The sequence below is a fragment of the Pleurodeles waltl genome, chromosome 7, assembly GCF_031143425.1.
Source record: "Pleurodeles waltl isolate 20211129_DDA chromosome 7, aPleWal1.hap1.20221129, whole genome shotgun sequence".
In the NCBI taxonomy this organism is placed as follows: Eukaryota; Metazoa; Chordata; class Amphibia; order Caudata; family Salamandridae; genus Pleurodeles; species Pleurodeles waltl.
Window position 1 is genome coordinate 792007191 of NC_090446.1, and position 17890 is coordinate 792025080.

Consider the following 17890-nt stretch of genomic DNA (forward strand, 5'->3'; position numbering starts at 1 on the left):
AGAAGCAAAACTAAAAGTAGATTACGGCAATTTTTGGGGTGGCCAGGAATGGATAAAGAAGTGGAAGAGAAAGTAAAAGATTGCAGAGCATGTAGCAATAGTGACAAGAGTAAATTGAGAATTGAACCACCATTGTGTTGTAGAACATTTCCTGAAAAACCATGGGAACATTTAGAAATGGATTCGGTCCTTGGTTGTTGTGGTTGATTACCATAGAAAGTGGTTTGCTGTGAAAAGCATGGAATATGTAAATACAGAAAATGTGATAACAATTCTAGGGAAATTGTTCATGGAGGAAGGGATTCACAAAACAATCACCACAGATAATGGAGTGCAATTATTCCTTCAAGGATGGTGGAATTTTAAAGACATATGGGCATTAAACATGAGAGGGTGACATTGTTTAGACCCCAAGAGAATGGTTTAGTGGAAAAAGTGAACCGTGTGATACTGTAAACATTCAATTGTCGGTGGCTAATGGTTCATCCTGGAAGGATGAGTTAGATAAAATGATTTGGGCACATAGAGTTACTCCGCATTCCACTACGGGAGTATCACCATTTATTGCTCTTAAAGGGAGAGAGCCTGCTACTAAAGAGTCTCCAATGTGGTTACAGGACAAGAAAGAGGTGCGGGTTGATAGAAAAGCTATGGAAAAAAGTGGAAGAATAACAGGAGAGAAGCAAACAAGATTACGATAAAAGAAAAGGGGTGAAGGTTATACATTGGCGATGTGGAGATTGGGTGGTGACAAAGAAATTTGGTCTACTGAGAAAGGGAGAGAGCAAATATTCTCAACCTTGTCTAATAATAAAAGTGAAGAAAAATGTGGTTGTGCTGGAAGACAGAAATGAATGGAATTTTGGGTGTTTGAGTAGTACACATGCGTGTGGATCTTCTGAATAAGAAAAGGGAAAATACTATTGTGTTTTAGGATAACTGTAATGTATAGATGTAATGTATAGATGTAAGTATATTTGTTTACAAAGTGTTTAAATGCTGAATTTGTTTGGGGGAAGATATGTGGGAATGTTCTATGTATCAGATAATGTTGTGATGTAATGTGGAAAGGAGGGGATTAAAGGTTCCAGAGGTTGGCAGTTGTTCTGTTGTCAGCCAGCTGGAGGTCACTGTTATTAGACTCAACAAATAATATTTAACTCATTTGCCAGTGTGATATTACAACTATCTAATCAAAATGCAAATAATTTAAAAGTTTCATAAAGTTGTTCAGCTTGAAAGATGCATTCAGTAGTATTTTGACACTAGGAAAGCCCTGTGAACATTTTTATTTTCTTCTTTTTAATCACAGTCTTAAAATGCTGCCTGTCTTTCATTCCTTAGGTGCCAAGATGTCCCTCGGGATAAATTAGTGTTTTAGAAATTAAATGAAATTAAATCAGATCACATTACTGTTTGTTTTGCTTTAAGTACTGAAAGCTTAAGTGCCTTCCGTGCCCAAAGTCCAGGGAGATCACAATGAGAGATCCCACCAGAAGACCTTATTGGGAGATAACTTACAACCTCACCAACAAAAGACACGTGTCCCGAGCGGGCATCATTTCACATGTCACATAAAGGAGCTCCCTGCAGCTTCTCTGCTGAACCACTGAGGACAGCGTGGACAAACAGCTATGTATTGTTTATGTTCTATTCCAGGGAGGCTGATTATTTATTAATTCAATTTATTTGGTTAGCTGCCCGTCGTTCTGCCGGGACAACCATTTTACCCACAACGAAAGGGTGGTGCATATTTGAAAAGTAGCAACTCTTCTCTGTCTTGCTTGAACGTTGCTCAACAGTGCATACACAATATCACTACAATAGTTCCTATTAATTAAATTGCGAAGTATTATGGGTATGCGAATGTCATGACATCGACATACATAGCTCTAGACAAATATATCCTTATATTTTAGTATAGGTGTTCTTTCAGAGGAAAGAAATCAATGTTTTTGAGCTTAGGATGTGTCCCCATGTGTTATATTGCATCCCTTTCTAAACATTTAGGGTCTCCTTTTTAGTGTCCCTGCACAGTAGGGTGTTTATTCTGCATCCTTGGAGTTAATATTACCAGGAGTCCTGTTGCATGTTATTTAAGGAACTGCCATTGTATTCTGAGGGGTTGTTGTTGCACAGAAGAGAAATAGTTTTAATGCCTTCTCATCCATTTTTTTTGTATTTTTTTCTTGCAGGGTTTTGCTTTTACCCCCATATAAGATGAAACAAATCAAACGAAAAGTGGCAACTGTTTTCTTTATTGTTAGTTATGGCCCCAGTCCTTGGCAAATGCATTTTTGAATTTTAGGGTAAAAATAAACTTTTGCCAGTGTTTTTATTTAGGATATTATTCAACATGCTTTGATCACATAAGTTATGATAGACTGCAGACCTGTGCTACTCAGACTCAACACACCTAGTAACACAAGTGCAGACGCGTGCTGTTCACTCTCACAACACTTAGTAGCAGCCGGGGTCTTGTGATGGTATCTCTTAAGATGTCTAGAATTCAGGGCTGGGCAGGCCTTTTATTCCAGCACTTATTTCCCAAATGGGCTAGACGCCTTGTAGTTCAGTTTATTTCGAAAGACCAGGGCTCCTCCTGTTGCCTCAGTCACTTTCACTAGCTCTCTGAGCAAAGAAACGAAGGGAGGAGGCAGGTCGAGAGAAAGTGATCGGAGAGGTAGAAGAGAGAAAGGACCAAAGAAGAAAAAGGAAATGGATGGAAAGAGAAAGGTTGCATGAGAAGAGGAAGAGAAGGGGCTGGTTTGAGCATTTTTGCAAAGGCTGCTTTTGGTTCCCTAGTCCAACACTGTTAGAATTACCCAGGCCATTAGCTCCAGATCAAATGTGCTAAGGCAAGCATATGGCCTTTGCGTGTGCCTGTGCAAGGAGCCTTAACAAGCTAAAACCACACTTGCTGTCTTTGACAGTTCCTGTTTTATTTGATTCTAAATGTGAGCCGTCCACAATTTATCTACACATTGTGATCCAAAGATAATTGTATTCTCCAATGAACTAACTGCTGTATTTTTACAATACACTTCCTTTAATAACTTATCTGCTCTCTTCAGCACACAATTTTGGTTTTCGGTAATGTGGCTTTATTGCTATAAACCTTCACGTAATTAACCATTGGACCTGGTGAGCACTGCAGACCAGCTGCTCCGGATCGAATAAGACCATATTGTTTCTGTATAACTTTGAAGAAATGGCTTTTGCAGCTGGCTTCTGAGAAAAAGATGCTACTGGACATAGATACTAAGCGTGCTAACATGCAAACTCAGGTTTCAAATAGGGGTGGGTGGAATATTATGTTCTGCTCTCTGAATTGGCAGAATGTGTTGACTCCACATCACCAAATGCGGTGTTCCTGCCAAATTTCGCCAATTGCCACATGACGGACTTTTTTCTTGTACAAAGGTCCAGAATGGTAAGATAGTGAAAGCGAGCAATGTTTGACATCCCTTAGCATGATTTCTGGTTGCAGGGAGGACATCCAGTGACATTTTTCTAACGTGGGTGGTCGTGGGTGGTCAAGGCTGTCATGACAGTACACAATCAAAAGGCTGCTGCTCGAGTAGAAAATCCGCTTGAGTGGCAGCAAAATCAACTCAGGTAGCTGTAAACTCTGAAGCACCACACGGTGCACGCTACCCGCACTAAATTACAGGAGCTTTGTTGAAAGTAGGGCTTACACTTCACACATCTTGGGTGATTGCAAATCAATGTACATGCTACACATTATCTGACTATTTTTATTAGTGCTCCAGGTGTTTTTTTCTAAAATAATCTTTTTCCTTTGTTGTCCATACTTTGCTTGCAAACAGTTTAATAATCATAATCAAATCTTAGGGCCTGACCTAGATCTTGGTGAAGAATACTCTGTCACAATGGTGACGGATATCCTGTCTGCCGCTTTACGATCCCATATCCATCACGTTTGTGACGGAGTATACCATCCACCGAGATCTAAATCAGGCCCTTAATTTCTACCCACCCTTTGAAGTTTTCAGACTATTCCTAGCCTCTTTTTTTCTCTTTTCATGGACATCAGGGAAATGAAGCCATTGAAGGACTTGATTTCTTATTTCGCTTTTTTGAATTTTGCACTTGGTTACAACGTACTGTTACATTCAGTGCATCTGTATATATGGTTTATATCATGATTTGTTTACGTTTGTTTGTTTTATAAAGATAATTACCTATAGCCAGGATTCAAGAGGTTACATACATGCATTAAGGCAAAATGACATTGAAGAGACCTTATGAATGTTAGGAGAGTTGTTCCCAAGCGCAAAACAATTGTTACATGCAATTTATGAGACATTAAACAATGTTTTTCTCGTGTCAATCTTACTGTACTGGTAGTAAATGTAACTTTGACCTTTGCTCTGTCATATTAAATGTGTCAACATGTGTTTAGTAGTACAAGAATCTCTAAAAAACGTGCTTAATTGTGCTTCATTTATTTTCACACCCATGGCTTGTGTTTGTTATATATATTTTAATACAGAAATATACAAATTAATTGCGTGTGTGTGCTGTGTGCGTTTCTCTTACGTTTAGGAGTGCACACAACAAACAACATAATTCACGGTTGACCACCAAAAACACAGGAGCTAACTGGAGAATATGGCAGACAACAGTCAGTTATATCATGTGTTGTGTGTATTCTTAAACATAACAGTCGAATTTCAGTGGTGTTATGCATTTGAGCCTCAAACGTAACCCAGTTTTAACTGTGTTTTTAAGTACATTTCATTTGTTTATGATACACAAAATGTTCAACATTCACCTTGCAGAGCCTCTGGCTGTGGGCAGTGGAGCCAGTAGTCAGGCCCTCCTCCCAACCTGCAGTGACGACCCCATTGATGCTGCACATGGCCTTTGGCTGTGCACTTCAGAGGTTGGCTGAAAGGTCAGGCCCTGTGCCCAACCAACTGTGGCCACCCAAGTCCCATTGTGCATGGTCTGCCAAGTACCCATTCTGTGCTGTGCACAGCTTTCGTCAAGACCCAATGTTCAACCACCTTCAGCTGTGTGCTGCTGGGGTTGGTTTCAGGGCTTGTCTGACCTTGCACAGGGCTTAATTTTCTAACTCCCAAATTTAATGCAGATTAACTGAACATTGTCAGCGCTATTAGTGAATGACACTCTAATTGCCCTCCCATTTATCTTTGTTCCACCCCCAACTGATCTGCTCAAAACGTGACATAACCAACAGTAATCTAAACCGACAAACATCTGACAAATTGTATACGGGTTCATCAAACAGTGCCAAATGTATTAGAAGCGGAATATTTGTCTCACATCCTCTTGAAATCCCCCTCCTATTGATGGGACTCAAGGAAATTGAGAAAACCAGAAACTGGCTAAACATGCTTAGCCTCTAGGTTTTGTGAAGATCCATCAGACAGTACCAGAGTTATTAGTAAATCAAAACATGTTATGATACCTCTCTCTTTAACTTCTTCCCCTATTGGATCTGAACAAATCCTGAAATGCCTGCACTGGGTGTAACTTGCTGCTTGCCACATTTGATGCAGATTCATCAAACCGAGCTACAGTTGCAGGTAATTGAAAATCTTATTGTTCCCGCCTTTAATTTTGCTCCCCTTGACCATTGGCACAAAGCTTGACACACCAATCAAAAAATAAACTTGCCAAGCTTTTGCCAAATTTTGTGCAGCTTTATTACACTGTGTCAATGTCACTAGTGAATGAACAATATGTTGCTGCCTTATTTAACTAAGATCCCAACTTGGTGGGTCTGCTTGTACTTAACAACAATTTAAAAAAAGGTTAAATGTGCTACGCCCTTTTCATTTTTTATGCAAAATGCATCAAATGTTCATAGTAATTCAAAATTATGTTTGACGCCTCCCTCCCCCCCACCACCTTACCTTTAACTTTTACCATCTTTGAATTTTCACAAAACAAAATATACCTGCACTAGGTATCACTTGTTAACTACTTACTATTGAATACATTGATACAATGATCAGCCAGAGGCAAATTTATAAGCAAATTAAAATTGTATTGACCGCCTCCTTTAACTGTGTCCCCCTTTTATAGATAATTTGTCAAAAACATGACATACCATGAGAAAACTTTTTTCACCTTCCTAAAATGTTCCCATGGATGAATCATCATGATATATATATATTTATATATATGGCTAGATGGATGGGTGTTGGGTGGGTGGATGGATGGATGGATGGATGGATGGATAGATAGATAGATAGATAGATAGATAGATAGATAGATAGATAGATAGATAGATAGATAGATGCCAAATTAAGTATACTTCCGTACAACCACCTTCAGCTGTGTGCTGCTGGGGTTGGTTGCAGGGCTTGTCTGACCTTTCACAGGGCTTAATTTTCTAACTCCCAAATTGAATGCAGATTAACTGAACATTGTCAAAGCTATTAGTGAATGAAACTCTAATTGCCCTCCCATGTACCTTTGTTCCGCCCCCAACTGATCTGCTCAAAACGTGACATAACCAACAGTAATCTAAACCAACAAACATCTGACAAATTGTGTACGGGTTCATCAAACAGTGCCAAATGTATTAGAAGTGGAATATTTCTCTCACATCCTCTTGAAATCCCCCTCCTACTGATGGGACTCAAGGAAATTGAGAAAACCAGAAACTGACTAAACATGCTTAGCCTCTAGGTTTTGTGCAGATCCATCAGACAGTACCAGAGTTATTAGTAAATCAAAAAAATGTATGACACCTCTCTCTTTAACTTCTTCCCCTATTGGATCTGAACAAATCCTGAAATGCCTGCACTGAGTGTAACTTGCTGCCTTCCACATTTGATGCAGATTCATCAAACAGAGCTACAGTTGCAGGTAATTGAAAATCTTATTGTTCCGCCTTTAATTTTGCTCCCCTGGACCATTGGCACAAAGCTTGACACACCAATCAAAAAATAAACTTGCCAAGCTTTTGCCAAATTTTTTGCAGCTTTATTACACTGTGTCAATGTCACTAGTGAATGAACAATATGTTGCCGCCTTTTTTAACTCAGATACCAATTGGTGGGTCTGCTTGTACTTAACAACAATTTAAAAAAAGGTTAAATGTGCTACGCCCTTTTCATATTTTATGCAAATGCATCAAATGTTACTAGTAATTCAAAATTATGTTTGACGCCCCCCCCACCACCTTACCTTTAACTTTTACCTTCTTTGAATTTTCACAAAACAAAATATACCTGCACTGGGTATCACTTGTTAACTACTTACCATTGAATACATTGATCCATTGATCAGCCAGAGGCAAATTTATAAGCAAATTAAAATTGTATTGACCGCCTCTTTTAACTATGTCCCCCTTTTATAGATAATTTGTCAAAAACATGACATACCATGAGAAAACTTTTTTCACCTTCCTTAAATGTTCCCATGGATGAATCATCATGATACATATATATTTATATATATGGCTAGACAGATGGGTGTTGGGTGGATGGATAGATAGATAGATAGATAGATAGATAGATAGATAGATAGATAGATAGATAGATAGATAGATAGATAGATAGATAGATAGATATGCAGGCTCTTTGGGGGTGGGGATTTTCCTGAAGCCTCTCTAAGGGTTTGCAACAAAGCAGAAAATATCTCCAATTGAGTTTGGCAAATTAAGTATACTTCCGTACAACTGTTCTACTTTTGCAGAGGAAGATTGTGATGATTGTTTCCATTGGAAATTGTACTTTTGATCATCCCCCATATATTGACTCACCCATAAACATTCTGAAGCACATTGGGAAAATTAACATGAGTAGGCTGCAAATATGTTTTTGGAATGTTTTGTGTAGTTTAGTCAAGGGTACTACATTTGTGGGCCAAAATTGCCATACCTTTTGTTCACTACTAAGTAAGTTGCCAACATTAAAAAAAAAGTCTTAAAAATGAAATCTTCAAAAAGAGGGACATCTGGGTTACGACCCAAACCATAAAAACTCTGAAACTAGCCAATTGTGAGTTTTGCAACAATAGATGTATCGCAATGGCCTCATACTTGATATCACAAATAACACTGTTATTAATGACATCATTGATGAGATCACATATCACACAACTATTGACATCATCAGTTACATCAGTAGTTTAAATGGAGCTGCTAACGTGAAATACTACATCCAGCTGTAGAGGTCAATAAAAAGTCAGCTGCAGTTACTCTCACTAAAGAAACAAATTATTAGTTGTAGTTGGAAGGCGGCAGTGCCTTGTTCAATGTATAGATGTCCTCAGATCGGGTACATATAGAAACAAGAGTGTATCTCACATGTCAGCAAACAAATGAGCAATGATTTTCTAATTCGATATTAGCAAAAATGACTGGAATTATAACACGTCATGTAATACATCATGTCTATAGATAATTAAGAATGCCATAGTTACATTCAGTAGAAATACTAAAGAACATTTCACTGTCCAGTGTGCATGTGCATGTTACACATATTGGCATTTTTTGCCATCTTCAGGAAATGTTAAAAACAAAAAACTGCATTTCGAATTGTTGGCATTGTGGACTGTAGCTAACTGCAGGACACTCTAAGCAATCAATAACATCAATGCATGAGACTGATTAATGCAACTAGGAATTTGTTCCAGAAGCTGTCATCTTGTTCTTTCTTGCATGCTTTTACGATCATCAATTTATCATAAACAGAGGGAACAGGCATCAGCTTTTGCTGCCCCCCGAAGTAGCACACACTTATTCATGGCAAATGAAAACGTGTTGTGAAAGTGTTTTCTGTTTAAATAATTGCAATCACTGCATTTCTACAGTCTTCAATCAGTGGCTGCAGTCACCTCTTGGATAATACCGTAAAAAAAGGAAACAGACAACAGCGTATGCTGTCTCCACTTGCAGACTTCTTCAAAGTAAATATAGCCTGGTTATGGAAGTAGAAGTGTGTTGTTATCACTGACTTGCTGCCATTTTGAAAAAGTGATCATGGACACTTGTAGAGCTAATAATAATTCTCAAAATCGCTATATTGACACCATTTTGAAACAATAGCATCGTAAGTAGAGGTCAATGGTAGGTGCACGACATATCATAACAAGTTGTCAGAGAAAAAATCTTTAGCTACGGTTCACCTTAGGTTATGAATGGGGCAGTGGAGGTGTGTAGTTAGAGTGACTTTTGGCCTCAATAAGAGTTTGGTGGATGGAAAACTTCATCTTCCAAACTTCCCACAGGGTGAACACTGCCTACGCTGCAACCTCCCCACCAGAGTCACTAAGAGTTTCACACTAGGTCGGGGGCACAAACCTATGTTTCCACCCACTGCAGGAAACAGACTACAGCATTGTCTCTGGCTTGTAATCGAGCCGGGGCAATGCTGTAGTATGCAGGGTGCACCAGCGCCCTCACAATGTTCACCGTCTGCAAAGCTGACAGTGAATATTGTGAGGGTGCTTTGCAGGGGGGACCTTGCACTGCCCATGCCAAGTGGTCCCCTACACCAGCTCTCTGCCAGCCTTTTCATGGCGGTGTTATCTGACACAAAATCTAAACAATCTGTCAGCAGACCAACCAGCCTTACCTTTCACTCACCCACCGTGAAGTGTGAACGATCCACAACACAAACAGCAAAAAACAACAATGCACCAAACCAGCCAAACAGTACACAACTGTGGGGTTCATGGTAAAGGTCAAAGCTGAGGTAAACAGGCTACAGAAACGAATGTGAAAATCTGGCTCGGTTACCCCACAACTCTATAAACTTTAATGAGTGAAATAGCTACACAAATTGACAAAAAGGAAGGAACAGCCCTTAACAATCATGTGTATAAGACATCGAAATCTGCAGAAGAATCATAAAAAACTGCACAAAAGAACAAAAACAATGAAAAATCATATACAGAAGGAGATCAAATGAGACTGACATTTCATAGCAGGTGCTGGACAAAAAGCTGTACTATGGGACTTTGCCAAACCACTTGCAACGAGCATCTTCTTGGAATGTAAGCAATTAAACATACTGTGTCAATTAACATGCCAAAAGGCAACATTTACTGATAATTATAACATGTAAAGTATCTACATTTTGAAAGCGTCATTTTTGCTTGTTTACACCATGCCAGTGAAAATAAATGTTACTCAATAACACGTTATTTGAAGCAAGTCTAGCAATAAACATACATTATCACAATTCTATTGCTAAAGTGCAAAGATCAAATTGAACGTTATTACTATTGTAGAACCTAACTGACAGATTAAGTTATGGTTTGCTGGCATAAATGGTAAATGTGAAGTAATGTTATTAGTACAATTTAAAACATAAACATCTCTAGAAGTTCACCAATTATTATAGGCTACACATAATTCCTAGAAGCACTGCTCAAACACTCACATATAATGTAATGGACGAAATCACAGATACATCATTGATGACATCACTTATAAAATCACCATTGACATAATCAGTAATAACACTGAAGCCGCTCAGTGTTCTTCAGCCCCTCAGACATGTTGGTGTGGGTCATGAGCTTTGGTGGTTCCCAGCCTTGTGCTGAGCAGAACCACCCCAGCAGCCTACTGGGCACGGCCATTGCCTGTGCCAAAGGGGATTGAAACCAAGCCTTTCTCCCACCACCTCTTCCTTCGCTCATCATATCTTCCGACCGAGCCCACTGGCCCAACCTAGTGTTCACTAGGTCAACACACTGGCTCTCAAACCCTGCTGTCAGCAGCACCTCTCAGACTGACTGCTAGACATGGCCCTTTTGTGTGTCCAGTAATCTATGGCTACAGGACTGCTTCTCCAGATCCTGCTGAGATCAACATTTAGCCATGACCAGAGGCTTCTGGGAAAAGGGTCTGGCCTCTAGCCAGATCTTTCTGTCATTACCACTTCCCCAAGAGGCAGACTGGACTCTGGCACAGGCCCTGCACTCACAAGAACATCTGCCCTCATATTCTGCTGCGGCTCTGCTCTTGCAACATCTCTCTATCCTTGCAAAGTATCCACATAAAAACAAGACAGTATTTACATTGTCATTCAAAAGATATATGAAATAGTAATATTTTGTGGCTGTACTGATGTCATCTAAGCTGTCAATGATGATGTCATATGTGATGATGTCTGGGGCTCCTATTTGCAGAAGACATGGATATGAATTTGGGGCTGGTATACACCTTTCACTATGCATCCTAGACTGATCGCATATGGCTGGTCCCTGACAGTACTGAAAAAAAGAACAATAACAACAAAAACCATGCCTCTTGATGTATCTGCTCATGTACAACTTGACCCCTATGCACTGCTTTTAGATCACAAGTGAGTTTATGTAAATAATTCTACCCTTTTGGGATCCAAAAGCAGTGTTTGAGGGTAAATACAGTACGAAGAGTGAATTTTAGATGAACCCTTGACTAGTGGGGAACACCTCAGAACATACTAAGATTGAGAAAGTTGGTTGGAAACTGAGAAAACAGCCTGTTGGGTCATAGGAGCAATAAACAATGTACTGTAACGTGGCCCAGGTGTACCCAGGTATGATTGACATCACTCACTGTATCACAGGTCTCACGCTGCACCTCACTGATGAGGCCCAACAAAGCAACAAGAAGACTGGTTGTTTCTGCTCCCATGAAGAGTAGACATGTCCTAGCAGCTCAGACTGGACTGTCCATTTTGGAACCTGGCCAATACTGGCTTACGTATTATATTTGTCTGCAGTGATACAGTAAACAAATGATGGACTGGACTGTGAGTAATTACCAGAGATTAATTTAAGTATACCATCCCTGTTCTTTTTGTTCTTCCCAGTGACATGCCCAAAGTGGGAAAATATTCCAAAATGGGTCCCACAGCTCACTGTAACATAGGTCTCAAGTGTACCTCACTGATGAGGTGCAAAAAAGCTAAAACTTGACGGGTTGAGAGCTAGAAATACAGAAACACTGATGATGTCCACAAATGTTAAAACTTGCCTTGGGTTGCCCGTGCTCACATATGGACGAGAAATGGCTTAGCAGTTTTGGCTAGACTGTCCCTTATGTGGTGATGTCAAAGCTGATTTACATATGGTTAATACCTGTCATTAGTTTTAGTGTGAGCAAAAAAAAGATGTCTTGGAATGTGGCCCAAAGTAATTACCAGTCACTGATAATAATGCAATAATTCCATTTATCGACCTTATGGTTTTCTCAACAAAACACCCTGAGAACAATTGGTATGCGCAGACACAGGTCCTTCGGCGCTCTGTGTCATAGGGTTCATGCTGCATCACAATGATGAGGCCAAACAAGGCAAAAACATATTTGAGACTGTATGTTTTCTCATACAGAAGGGACATGCCCTGGCTTTTCGGAGTAGATGGACCCTTTTGGGGTGGGCCCAAGATATATTTACATCGTGGTTAGTAATTGTCAGTCAGGGCATTGTAAGGAATAGAACAGTGAACTAGAAAATGGCCCAGGGAGGTCACAAGTGGCTTAGGTTAAATAAACACCGCACCATGACATTTTTATGCTACTCAGGTAGATGCAGCTTGTCTGGGGTTGGCTCTGTTCCCATATGGAAGGGCGGTTGCCTAGCAATTCTGGCTGGACTGTTCCTTTTGGATAGGTCCAAGAATGATGTGCATATGGTTAGCCCTGCCTATGGTTAATAAGCCATAACTGAGAGAATGGAATGTGCTCAAAGTAATGACCAGTGTCTGAGATGAGTCCAACTATTTAATCCGTCATGTTCTTGTTTTTTAGAGACATGGATCCCATGGACTGCATTGCCTTAGGACTCAAACTGCAGCTAACTGATTTCTTCTGTTCTCATGTGAGAGGACATGGCCAAGCTATTGATGTGGACTGTCCCTTTCGCAGTGGTCTCAATGCTTGTTTTAGATATAGTTGGTCAGTTATATATAGAGGCACTGTGAGCCAATACACTTAATGGACTAGGATGCAACTCAGAGTATTTACCAGTGGCTGAGATTAATTTACATTTTCCATCCATTTGTTTTTTGTTTGTCTCAGTGAGATGGATTACTGACAAGTGTGCTTAGAGGTAAGTGACCCCTATGTCATGTACCTTGATTTCCTATAGGACTTTAAGATGCACTTTAGTATTAAGGCCTATAAGGCAGAAACATGCCTAGGTTTGTAAATGTTACATGTTATATATGTTTTCAAATATACCTAGATGTGGGACCCATAGAGCATTGTACCATGTGGCTCAAACTGAAGCTTACTGATAAAACCCAACAAAGTCAAAACATATCCCAAGTTTTTTGAGTTTCCACACAGAAGAGGAGTGTGGTTTAGTAGTTCAGGTAGGACTGTCTGTTTTGAGACTAGGTCAAGACTAATTTGCATATGATTTGTTGCTCTCTGTAAAGCACAAGGCGAAAAAACATGGGTCCTGATTCACAAAGATAAACTTACACCAAAAGCCTAAACTTACACCAGAAGTCTAACTTTACTTGTAGTAAAGTTAGATTTTGGGTTTCAGTTTAGACTTTTGGTCTAAACTTACACAAAAGTCTAATTTTACACAAAAAGTCTAACTTTACTTGCAGTAAAGTTAGAGTTTTGGTCTAAGTTTAGACTTTTGGTCTAAACCTACATCAAAAGACTAAACTTAGACCGAAAGTCTAACTTTACTATGAGTAAAGTTAGACTTTTGGTGTAAATTTAGACTATGAGTAAAGTTACACTTTAGGTCAAAACTTAGACTTTTGGTCTAAACTTAGACTTTTGGTCTACGTTTGCCTTTGTGATTCAGGCCCATGGACTAGAATAGAGCACTGAGTCTACCAGTGACTGGCTAACATTAATTCAAACATCCATCACCTTCATTCCTTGATGATATGGGATCTCACCAGTGCTTAATTTGAGCTGGTGGTTTCCGGTGAATGGCACTGGCATTTAATTCCCAAAACCATCATTAATCCTAGACCTCCACAAGGTGGGGCTGTCTGACTGATTTTAAGACGAGCATAACACCAGTGTTTAATGTTTAAATATGCATTAAAAATGAATAACACCTGTCGTCCAAACTATTGTTATAGCTTTGGGTGACCTGGAATAGTCTGACTTGTCACAGTGGTAGGATTGCATTGGTTAGTAGTCGGGTTGGCACTGCCACTGGCAGTGCTGGCAGGAGCAATGAGTGGTGCAGGTGCAGTGGCATCCTGAGAAGGGCACTGGCACTTACTTTTTTTTTTTACAAATTAAGCACTGGATCATCTCACACATGACGCTGGTGAGGTCATTTGTTAAGTAATCAGTGTCAGCTTGTTTGTGATCAGTGCTTTGGAGGAGTACTGGTTGTGTATCTCACCGCAACTAGCAAACGTAAACAGCTGATGGGCTCTGGACATCAACTATAATGAGCATTATGGCCTAGTACACTCATCGTCCCTGATTCACTTTAATTAGACCCTTTTAATGGAATTATAGGAGCAAAATACACCAGAAAGCATCAGACGCTTAAGTACGCCATTAATTCAGATCGAATCTGGACAATAAAAATAACTTAATAAACGGTATTATTGTGAAAACGGTTGTAATTCTTTAAATAACTATTTCTCTTTTGAACTATTCTACCTCCCATGCAAATGATGTTTGCACTGGCAGAAAAAAGGATGGCATGCTAATTATCGCCGATGACTAACATGTGCATAGTCACATATATTTTTCGAGCATCTCGATGGACACCGTTGTTTTATTAACTGGCGTGCTGTGTGTATTATTTTCTTTCCTTCTTACCTATAAAACAGGCTGCTCCCCACTCTTCTGAACATATTTATTTCCTAGCACACAACTCCTTCACTACCTGCGTGTGACTGCTCGGGAACCAAATGACAGGTGTCTCCTCCTGCCTATCCTGACAAGATCTCCTGGGAGTGAATCTGCCCCTGTACAAACGCTCACGAGATGCAAAGGAACTACTCAAATTACAAAGTGGTGCGAAAGAAGGCCCCTCTACTTTGAAAGAGAGTGTGTGCGTGCGTATGCATGTGTTGGTGTCAATATGTGTCTATGCGTGAGTGTGTAGATCCATCAATGCGTGAGGTGTGTGTCAGTCTGAAAAATGGTGGGATTGACCAGGTTGTACTCACAGCTATCAGGTTTCCTCCTTGCGGAGAGAGAGAGTGTGTGTGTGTGTGTGTTGGGGGGGGTGAGCGGGGGTGCGCGCGCGCCGTGTCTGTCTGTGCGTGTATGTGTTCCTTGGTGTCCACCTAAACTAGCACCATTAGGCTTCCTTTCAAGCTGGATGCGCAGAAATGCTCTTGGGGGGAAACTGGAGGGATATCTATTGGCATATCGATCTGATCTCCATGACCTGCTCTGTTACCTCTGTGAGTTGCTTTCCCTCGCCTCATTTAAAGGAGACCTAATCAAATAGAGAATGCGCATGTGACCAGCGGGGAAAGGCGGAGGCTCTGCCAAAGTCATTAGGAAACGACGAACTGGTGTGTGTTGCAGCGTGAGCGCAAGCGTGCCTGCACACTCACTGCCCATCACCGCCCGACGCACTCTTAAGGATGCCTTTAAACAGAAGGGTTGGTTGGCAGAAGCAGAGTACCGTGGCCTTCATTCTAGCCTCCATTTCAGAATACGCCAGCCACAGCCTGGCGTGTGAGGCTCTTGCAAAAATCTGCACTTCTCACTCACTGGCCGGGTGAGCAGAGCTGGCTGTACCACATCAAAGCGAAAGGAAACTTTCAAACAAGCCTGCTCGACTTCCTCGTGCTCCCTCTCTACACATATAAAAGGAAGGAATAAATGACACATACCTGCACCTGAAAGCACAGCAGCAGGAAAGGTAAACATCTGGAGAGGGAGGAAAGGAAGAACAGTTCAGGAGAGCATGGGGCAGAACAGTTTTACACAAAGATCTTTGAAGATGTTAAAATGTGCGCTCTTAATGATTAGTCTAGGAGCAGCAGAACAAAACTGAGCTTTAAACCAGAGGAGAACTGGCCTCTCCTGGGAAAAGAGAGATTGTGCGGCATGTCAGTGAGTCTAAGTGGGCGGCAGGGCTGAGGCAGAGTCAGTCACATTTGAGCTGGAACATAACAAGTGAATGTCCCAGCTGAATGACTTTAAACCTGCCCTGTCAGCCTTTCACCTACATCAGCCTGTTCTGAAATACCCCGCTTTTCCCAGAGGCCAGTCCTCCTGAGGGGACAGGTTATGTCATGGTCCTTACAGGCAAGTGCAGGCTGAGAGCAGCGGAGGCATCGCTGAGAGGCTCGGGGCTCCTAGGGCAGCAAGTTGCTCTGACAGATCCCAGGTCCAGGTCCAGTCCGTGGGCGGTGCGGCGAGAAGGCGGTGCGCCCTGCGGGTTTCCAGCGGTGCCGCTTGGCGGTGAGCGGGCGGGAGGAGAAGTTGAGGTGCGGGGTGTGTTCTCTGAGCGGGGCTCCCTCTGGCATCAGCTCTCCTCTTCCCAGCCTCCTCGGCCCTAGGAGACGGCTCTCCGGGGCTTGTTATTGTCTGCACCGTCCGACCATCAGCAAATACAAGAGAGGGACCCAGCCCTGGCAGGGGGAGGAGGCAACCCTCCCTGGCTGAGCCGGCAGTGCCTGGACCAGCTGCAGCGGTGAACCAGTGAGCGAGGAGCGCACACAGCCTGTCCTCTGGACGGTCCGGTGCCCACCCTTCACCGTGGTACCCGGAGAAGAGGGGCCCTTGACCTGTTCTGGGCGGTATCCGAATCTCCCAGCCCGCGGGATGCTGGCAGAGTTTCTTGGGTCTGACAGGTGCGTGCAGGGCAGGCTTGTTCCTCAAGGGGCACTGAGAGCTTCCTGAGGGGTTTGTCAGGTGCGTGGAGGGCAGGCTTGTCCTCGCGGGACACTCACAGATTCTTCTGAGGTCTACACGCTGGTTTTAGCAGGACCTGTCTGTCGACGTAGGACTCCCTCACATTCCTCAGGGGTCTGTACCTTGTCCTAAGAAGTGATTGTCAGGTGTGTGCAGGGCAGACTGGCTTTCGAGGTACTCTTGCAGACTCTTTGGCTATCTGCGCCCTGTCCTTAGGACGCAAGGGGCTCACGGGATAGCTTGAGATCCCACAGGGGGTGTGATTATGCACCCTCTCCTTTGGAGGAGGGACTGTCGGTGGATGCAGGGAATGATCACAGGCGTAGCAGCTTCTTTGGTCTGTCAGGTGCAGCCAGGGGCAGGCGGACTCTGAAGGAACTCTCATAGATGTCTCGATGTTCTGCGCCCTGCCCTTCGCAGGGACTGTCGGTGGCTGCTGGGTGGCTTGTACTCGAACTATATCGTGAGATTCTTATGGGGTCTACAACCTGTCCCTAGGAGGGCCTAGCGGTGGATACAAGGCGGGCTGTCGCTCAAGGGATACCCTGAGATTTCGAAGGAGTCTGCACCCTGCCTCTAGGAGGGCCTGTCTGTGGGTAAAGAGAATGCGCTAGCAAGTTCTCTGGGGGTCTTTTAAGGCGCATGCAGCGGAGGCTGGATCTTTAGGAATACCCTCGTGTAGTAAAGGGTTCTGCACTGAAGTTTAGCAGTGCCAGTCGGTGACTACAGGGCAGCGAGTGTCGCAGATGATGCAGACAGGATGCTCAGGGATCTGCGCTCTCTTCCGCTGGGTCAGTGGATACTGGGATGTCTCACAGGGGACTGGGTTTCATCAGGAGTCACAAGGGACCTGAGACCCCCGCGCTGCAGCCAGACATCTGAAGAGGTTGCTGCACCTCTACCTTCCGATTAGGCTTCTCTCAGCATCAGCACCTCGAGGCCATGGGCGTGCAATCCTGGCAGCATACACGCAGCCTGCCCTGCCCGGAGAAAGCCACAGTGACACCCCCTTCAGATCCACCACTCCTTATCGTGCCACAGGGTGGCATTCAGCAGAGCCAACATAGAAGAAAAGACATC

At 42.3% G+C, this 17890-nt stretch overlaps 1 protein-coding gene across 1 annotated transcript in view; it reads right to left on the reverse strand.

Moving 5' to 3' along the window:
* The window catches only part of FGF18 (fibroblast growth factor 18), an 862991-nt gene extending 846123 nt beyond the window's left edge, over positions 1-16868 (reverse strand). The window contains exons 1-2 of the mRNA XM_069199330.1: positions 16200-16868; positions 15784-15820 (exon numbers count right to left, since the gene is read on the reverse strand). Coding sequence (XP_069055431.1) covers positions 15784-15820; positions 16200-16231 — 69 coding nt within the window. The 5' untranslated portion in view covers positions 16232-16868. The remainder of the gene's footprint in view (positions 1-15783; positions 15821-16199) is intronic.
* Positions 16869-17890: the final 1022 nt, after the last annotated feature.